This window comes from Trichogramma pretiosum, unplaced genomic scaffold, assembly GCF_000599845.2.
Source record: "Trichogramma pretiosum strain Unisexual culture from Peru unplaced genomic scaffold, Tpre_2.0 scaffold7, whole genome shotgun sequence".
In the NCBI taxonomy this organism is placed as follows: domain Eukaryota; kingdom Metazoa; phylum Arthropoda; class Insecta; order Hymenoptera; family Trichogrammatidae; genus Trichogramma; species Trichogramma pretiosum.
Window position 1 is genome coordinate 2,368,250 of NW_019641639.1, and position 8,729 is coordinate 2,376,978.

The 8,729-nt window shown below is 41.8% G+C and overlaps 1 protein-coding gene across 1 annotated transcript; it reads right to left on the reverse strand.

The window, feature by feature from the left end:
- Positions 1 to 6: 6 nt before the first annotated feature.
- LOC106648470 (dynein heavy chain 5, axonemal) lies at positions 7 to 4,782 on the reverse strand. The gene is made up of 12 exons (XM_023459592.1): positions 4,690 to 4,782; positions 4,358 to 4,597; positions 3,620 to 4,279; positions 3,142 to 3,545; positions 2,826 to 3,025; positions 2,512 to 2,735; positions 2,256 to 2,431; positions 2,001 to 2,183; positions 1,535 to 1,933; positions 425 to 672; positions 155 to 345; positions 7 to 36 (listed from the first exon to the last, which is right to left on the reverse strand). The coding sequence occupies exons 1-12, from the start codon at positions 4,780 to 4,782 to the stop codon at positions 7 to 9; spliced, it is 3,048 nt and encodes a 1,015-aa protein (XP_023315360.1).
- Positions 4,783 to 8,729: the final 3,947 nt, after the last annotated feature.

Here is an 8,729-nt window from a genome sequence, read left to right on the forward strand (position 1 = left end):
TGGCGTTCAAGAGAAAAACCGGACGTACGACTTCTCCTTGAAAAAGTGTGAATATTGGTAAATTGATCGCTTTTACTTTGATATATGAAAAAATACCTTCTGTAGTTTCGCGGGAGAATCGTCGTCTCATCGAATCCAGAGACGACTTCGTCACCTTGATCAGTACGTCCACGACTTTTCTCGAGTAGTACCGACGCATCTCGGAAACGGCGTTGCGCACCATGTCTTGCATGCCCTTCGACAGGGTGCCCGACGGCGTGGAGAGCAGCTGATACGGATTGTCGAAGCAAGCCCAGACTATCGACCAGTCTTGCTGCTGCGTGGCCTCGATCGATTCTTGGGTATCTGCAAAAGTTGTTAAATATGAAATGTCGTAAAATGTGTCGAAAATGTATCGTAAGCTCGTCGCGTTATGAGCGCCTACCGCTGCTATCGAAGAAGAAAAATTGCTCCGAGTCGTCGGAAGTTTTGAACTTCTCGGCGGCGCTCTTGACGAGCGCCAAAACTTCTTCCACGGCTTCCTCGACCATGAGGCTCTTTCTGTGCAGATCCACGGCGGCTACTCGGCACGTTTCTTCGTTTTTCTCAACGAACTCCTCGATACTCCAGGGCTCGTCCTCGGGCAGCGCGTGAAGTGTTATTTTTTGCATGCTGGCTAAAACTTGCAGTATCCTGCGAGGAAGAATTGACGTAATGTAAATTTAATTTATCGAAAAGATATCGATGGTAGAAATGTTCAACATTTTATTAATAATTCTGTTTTATGCTATTTATAATGACGAGATTTTTACTATATAAAATTCGTAAAAATTATTATTAAAATTTTAGTAACAAGATGCCAATTCACAGAGCCGCATTATGTCAGCTCAAATTTTATTTGGTATAATGCTACTTCGGGTCACTTTTTGGTATTAAAAAAATTTAATTTTCCTGTGTATACTCTGCGTATTGTGTTTACTATCATGTGCTCGTGTAATCATAATCAAGTTATATAGGTTACAGATGATATAGCTTATAATAGGCGCATCAGCTTCTGAATACATTTAGTCTGTCGCTGTTTTTTCATTTTTTTTGTTAAAAAGTGGTGGTTTTGTAAAACGAGGTTTTTGAATATAATCTTGTCGACTCATATTCTTCATCAGTGAGCATGTTGCTCATAAAAAAGTCTACACAGAGAAATAAATTTTTATTATTATCATAGAGTGCCGTATACTGAATACAATTTGAACTAGCACGATACTGCTCTGCTCAGTTCACTAGCATCTTGCTGCTGAATGGTATCGAGTTCCACCAGATAAAACAAAACAAGCAAGGAGGATCAAAATACATCAGAAAATTGTGCCTGACTTATACAATTATATATGTTTCGCCACTTGCAGATTTGTAAATAAAGGTACTCGCCATCTAGCGGTTGAAACACGAAGTATATCATTTTTGGGTCCTTTAAATTACGCTCAATAATTGTAACAGAAAAATTGTCCAAAAAAAGTCCATGAATTTAACAACGTTGAGCGTTTCTACGATACACACCTACCTATTCGTATAGACGTCGTGCACCCTCGTTATGAGAATGTCGAACTGCTTGATCTGCTCGCGCGTGTCGTCCGTGAACTCCTTCCACTCGGGCTTGGTCCAAGTCAGGGTCGCCAGAGCGGGTCTCAGCAGCGAGGCCACCCGCACTAGGTGCGGCAGCAGCAGCGGGCGCACCTCGAGCTTGACGCGCCTCGCCGTGCCGACGAAGTCCTCCAGCACCAGGTGCAGAGAGTCCTTGACCAGGGTGAAGTGGTCGCGCTTGGCCAGTATCGTTTTCGCGACGATCGGCAGCTCGAAGTTCAGCTTGGCCAGGCAGTCGGACTCGCGGAGAAGTAGGAGCAGTCGATTCTCTATGTTGACGTGCACTTTTCCCGTTGATGCTTCGACCGCCAGTAGATTTCTGCGAAATTTGGGATTTTTATTGTTTTGATAGATATAAGCGAAAATATTGGTTGTAGCGAATTTACTTTTTTAGACAATCCTCGATAACCCAAGAATTTTGATTCGACCAAATGTCAGAAATATCCGATTGATATTGTTGTATTACTGAATTAGCATGATTGTAACGTCGAACTAAGTCAGCGGCGGTCGGTAATGTTTTTAAAATAGGATGATTGGAAACAGCCAGAGCTAGCTCTTCGAGATGTATTCTTGAAAATACATTAAAAATTGCAATAGTAGTAAAAATTTGAAGTGATAAAAAAAAAATTAAATTTCCTTACTTCAAAGAATTAGACCACGCTATTCTTCCGGCGATCGGTGGCATGTGTCTCGGCAACGGAGGGTCGTCCCTCTGCTTTTTGAATAGCTTGAGATTTCGCTCGATCTCTTTGTCGCAATATTTGACGACTAGATTGTACTTCTCGTCCAATTTGGTCAATGGAATTTTTTCGCTGACCTTTATTTCAATGTATGTAGGAAAAAAGTTAACTCGAATACGTGGTAATTTTTTTTTCTTCAAAAGCAATGGTAACGTGCCTTTTCGAAGCGAGTCAAAAAACGAATGCCTTGCGGCGTTTCCCAGACGTCGGCGTAATTTTTCTCTATTATGCAGCCGACATTCTTTTTCAGCGAATCGGTTTTGGTCATGAAAGTGTCGTAATCGCTATCGAATTCGGCATTACGAGGATCCAGGTAATCATAATTTTTGCTCGTCGCCGCTTTTTTCGCCTCCTCAAACGTTCGTATCGTCTCGTCCAATGCTTTGATAATTATCATCGGGTCATTTTAATAGATCGTTGGACAAAAAAAAAATTAGTAGTAAAATCATCAACAATTATTCATTCATTTACCTTCGCCTAGTAAAAGGCCTTCCATTCGTCGCTCAAACAATTTCTGATAATCCTCGATGAGATCGAACATGCTTAGAATCTTTCGTATCCTAGCGCAGAACGAGTCGAATCGACCAAACACGTGAGTCTCCGAGAATATAAACTCCTCTTCTGTTATGGCAGGCGAGCAACGAACTAGTCTGTACGTCTCTCTGTACGCCCTGTAATAAAAACATTGCGGTAAAATTTTCTAAATAAGGATGTAAATAAAAAATTATTCTAACATTTCTTCACATGAAAAATCAATAAAACAAAAAGGCAAAGATTTTTCCCTTACTTATTGAGCCTCAAGCAGTGCTTCAATTTTTGCCTCGTGGCCGACCTGTCCTGACCCCAAACCGTCTCTCTCCCCCGCATAGTAACGTAATCTCGGCAAGCCGCTATCATCTGATTCGTTATCTTCACCATCAACGAGCTCGTCCTCTCCGACGTGTTGTAGTACCTCGAGACGCTGTAGATCAGCCGTACCGTTTGCAGCAGCGACACCAGCGAGTCTCGCATCTTCACCGGGTCGTCGAGGTACAGACAGTGGCAGCACTTCTCCAGCGCCTGGATGAATTTCGCGTTGTCCTTGGCCTCGTTGAAGCAATAGGTCACCTCATCGTCGATGTCCTCCCAGTCCTTCAGGACCTTCGACTTGGAGACTTGCAGGCACAGCAGCGTCATTCTGACCTCGTTGTCCTGCGAGAGTAACGATGATAAAAGATAATTTCGACGACAATTTAAAAAAAAAAAATAAAGAGCGAAAATAATACCTGCAGTCTAGTAACGAGCTGACTGAACTGCGAGCCTCGTCTCTTCCAGTACTCGAGCTCCTGCTGCGGGCCCGAGTTGTCGCTCTCGCGTCTCACCTGTTTGCTCTCGAGCATGAAGTCCTTCAGCCTCTTGATCCAGCCACGCACCCGATCCTCGATCAGCTCCACCGCCCCGGCGTCATTGGCCATGTACGCTCTGGCGCTCTCCTCGTCCTGGATCTCGTCCATCATGGCCTGGCCGTCGTCGAATATCGTGCCGTCGTGGGCCACCTCCTCGCACACCTTGAGAGCGCTGCAAAACGATCTCAGGCCCGGCAGAAGTATGCTCTTGATCATGGGACAGTCGTCCTCGTCCTCCACGCCCGGGTGAGCCAGCGCGTCCATGAAGACCCGCTCGATGACGCGCTGTATGTAGGGAATTATGCCGACGCGCTGACAGTCGATCACGCCCGTGTAGAGGTCCTTGTGGAAGCCCTCCTCGGGCAGCTGCTTGGAGATGTTGATCCTGAACATGTAGATGCAGATGCCCCGACAGGGCACCTGCCATCCGTCGGTGAGAAATAATTTTTTTTTCGGTGGATCCTTCGGCTCCTTGATGTCCTTGCCCTTCGTAGCTGTCGTGCTCTGCTGTGGGCGCGCGCCGCTCGATTTCACGACGCTCTGTGCACAAACGTCGCACAAAATTTGATTAATTCATTGGAAAACAAGTGAGAAGAGAAATTGATAAAAAAAAATTACAGCTTCACCCGATCGCGGTATCTCCGGATCCTCGACCTCCTGATAGAACCAGACGAGGGTGGCTTTCATATGCGGCAGAAACAGCTGATTGATCTCGTCGAGCATGTCGCCCTCGAAGACGTGATCCATCACCTCGTGACGGGGCAGCCCCGTGGCGTCCATCAGCAGCTGAAACGTGAATTCCAATCGGGGATCCATTTCGCCCCGTCGAGCCTTTCGCTCGCATTCCTCTCGCCTCCTCTGTCACATAGAAGAAGAAGAGAAAATTAATCGGTCGGTTGTGACACAATTTGTGCAATATATATATAATTGAAACCGATCGTCGTTTCAACCTGGATAACGTCGCCCGACGTCTCCTCCTCCTCGCTGGCATCTTCGGAATTTTCCGAGCGCTGGTAAATGGCGTTCGGGCCAAGTACGAACATCTTTCTCTATTTTCTTTTTCTTCAAAAGATAAAAAATTGCCTCTCCCGTACGCGAGGATCGCTCGTCAAACATGTACTAGCTCGCGCGAGTAAATCCTATTCTCAGCCCGGAGGTAATTGTGCGGGCTTTCCTCGCTACAGCCCGAGAGAGGGAGGAGGGCAGTTGTAAACACCACGAGCGCGCGGCCAAGTGAGAGCTATAGTGTGTATAGGTATACGAATCTTGGCGCGGGGGTGCGAAAATATGCCCCCCCGAGAGAGGGAATTCGCATTTGAGCGGTGGCGGTTTTCAGGAGGAGAAGGGAAGTTCAGTGACTGCTTGTGTGTGTGTGTGTGTGTGTGTGTGTGTGTGTGTGTGTGTGTGTGTGTGTACATTGTGAGGCGCGAGCATACCGTAGCACGACTAAGCAGCGCATTGTTGCGAACGCCGCGGTCGAAGCGACGGTGCGCGGCCGATCGATAGTATCGGCTGAATTAAAAATCCGCACGGGGTCGAATTTACTGAATTATTTTAAATAATTAAGGAGCGTGACCAAGTGGTATACATTGCTTTATATGAGGCGCGATGAGAAGTTAAGTGCCATGCGGCGGACAAATTACTGCTGCAGGTATGCTCTGAATATTAGTGCTCGTTTGCGTGCGAACAAATCGAGGGTTTTCATTTTGATGGCTTCGTAAATAAATCTAAGATTATAAAGGACGGCATAAAACTGCTTTCAAAATTATTTCCAATTTTTAACATTTGAAATGGAAGCATTTATTAAATTAAATTTGTTAATTTTCATTCGATAACATTATTCATGTCACATTACGCGAATATGATTACAAAAAGTAATAAAAGGTAAATTGAGTACTCCCGCGTAATGTAACAATTGATTGTCGCACACGTGTTCGGGAGATATTTATATTGCTACGTTCCAAAGATCCCATTAGACTGCAATAAAACTCTGATTTCGGGAATATAAAAAATGTGTGAGAAATACTAGGCATGGTAATTTTTCTGTAACATCAATCTGATATCAAAGAAACTTGAGTCCGCGCCATGAACCAAGAGTATAACATGCATTCACGCTGGAATAAAAATCAACTAAGTAAATATAGTAATGCAGATGCGGCCATGTGGCCAGCTGATTAAATAAGCTGATCATATGGAACGTTCATAAACTCTAATAAAGATATCCTTTTTACCTTTCTCATTCACATTGACCAGAATACTCGGTAATAAACGACGCTATCGTACAGCACGAGTTTACGATCAAACATTGTTGGTTACGATCCATATGCAGTCTGAGGGGTCACGTGTTCGGAATTTATCTCATTTCTTTTGATAAATTTAGAATTAGGAAGGAACGGGTGAGAAGTTAGATGGTGAAAGGGAATGAACCTCATTGATATAAATAGGCCGCGCTTCCGAGGAATCGGCCTTGTTACCTAGAGTCAGTCGGCCCGTACACAGCTCGTGTAAGTGTCGATACATTAAAATCCTACGAAAATCTAAGTCAAGCTCTAGAATCATCTTTGAAAAGTTAAAGTGCGAATAGTTGTGAGAAGTAAATTCATTGCTATTTACGCGAGGCGTTCAAGTGATTCAACTCCTCTGAAGATCATTTTGGTTCTCCATCGTCCGGGGCAGCGTACGAGAGGGACATCACCGAGCTAAGAGGAGGCCAGTAAAACGTGTGTGTGTGTGTGATAAAATCAAGTACGAATAAATCAATGTGAGTCTTTTAAAAATTATATAACTTTGTCAACATATCATTATTTCAAATAAACTCCTAACCACTTCTGTGGAAAAGAATAAATATATATAACTATGTAATATCTGTTAATTCGGATGTTACATTCATAACGTTTAAACTCGCAATTTAATAAATAAGTCTCCTACCACTGGTATTAAAACCTACTTTGATTTATACAATTATTTTTACTTTTCCACTTGCAGATTTCCAGATGAAACGACTCGCCATCAAGTGGTCAAGCTTTAAAGTAATACTATCGAACTTCGAGTGATTGAAAACTGGTCTAAATTTTTTGAAACGATTGAATTGTCATTCTTAGGTTATTTACAGTGCACTTATTCAATATTTTTTAACACTGCGTGCGCGAAACACAGATTTTCTAACCTTAAATCGTCAGAAAAGCCTAGTCTTTGTTTCCCTCGCTACGTTCGGGTGAAAACAACTCCTGGATGAGTCAACTGCTTCGCACACTTGTTACAAAATATACTATTTTGTAACAAGTGCGCGAAGCAGTTGACTCACCCAGGAGTTGTTTTCACCCGAGCGTAGTACTATTTTGTAACAAGTGTGCACTTGTTACAAAATAGTATATTTTGTAACAAGTGTGCGAAGCAGTTGACTCACCCAGGAGTTGTTTTCACCCGAGCGTAGCGAGGGTGCAAAGACTCCTGGGTGAGTCAACTTCCTCGCGGACTAGTTGCAAACGATATTTTTTAACTCTGCTTGCGAGAAACTAGGGTTTTCAGACGCTTCAAGGTTAGAAAACCCGTGTTTCGCGCACGCAGTGTTAAAAAATACAATTTTAATTTCGTTTCATCAATTCCCAATAAAAGAAATGACATTGTATAATACTGGGCAAGAATATGACACCCGCGTTAGATCGGGTAAACTCAGTATACAGGTTTAACTCATGCAAATCTTGCAATGCAACTTTTGTGGATGAAACAAAAAGAGCTTTATAGACACGCATTGATGAATACAAAAAGAACAAAGATCCAAAGGCAGTTGTCAATGTACACACACGTACTCATCATCATGAGTTCTACTCCAAGAACGTCAAGATTTTGCACAGAAAAACTGGTACAAGAGAGTCATCGCGGAAATAAATTATAAAATTATAAAAATAGACTTCTATATGAGAAATTCAGTCTACGCGTATCTTCTTTTATATTAATGGAAAATTTATTTTTCTTAATATAAAACAATATATACATTGGAATTGAGCTTTCCTTGCTTTAATTGTATTTTTACTTGTGTGAGTTATATGGGTATACTGCCTTATAATAATATTTTGTGTGTGTAGTATAATGCTCACTGTGACCGGGTGTGTATTGAGTGGAAAATTGGTGATATTTTATTGATACGAGTATAGCTATTATTATATAATAATTCTTCTTTTTTATAGCCTGATGAGATCGAAAAAATTTTGACGAAACGTCGCATTAAAAATAAAAAATTGACAACTAACAAGTTTCATACTTGTTCTTAATGTGCTTTTAATAAGACTTTGTGTTTCATTTATTTTTGCCTAAATTGATTAGCTGGTGAATTCCAGCACATTTACAATCATTGTAATTAAAACAGGCAACATCGTGATCACGATGAAAATTCATATTAATTTATTTGAGCGGAGCGAAGTCCTACTATTGATAAAACAGAACGTCCTTGTAAACACGATATCTCAGTAACCGTTCAACCGATTGCGTCCAAATTTTTATCATGTCATTTTAGTAACCCGCAGATGCGCTGAATAAATTTTGGAATCGATACGATTATTTTTTACTCCTCTGCTAACCCTTAAACTATTTCAGGAGATGCTCACGGTATATTCATCAGAATTTTTGTATTAATACATTTAACCCGCACTAAAATAATATTATTGATGTATCTGGAGTATCAAATCAATCAGAAACCAGTTTTATCATCTGTTAACGTCTTCAGAAGTGTCTTCAGAATTGCGATTAAATCTATATCATGCTCTAGACCTAGATCGAGTTGTAAGCACTTATACGAAAAAAATGCAAAGAACCAAAAAGATTTAAAATGCGTTAGATAGTTTTATCATCCCTTATCGTCTTCAAAAATGTCTTCAGAATTTTGTTTAATTCTATATCTGATACTGTAGATCAAGTTGGAAGCACTTAAACGTAACACACACTCACACACTCACGCGTGTGAGAAAAAGAGAGAGAAAAATGTTTTATTTTG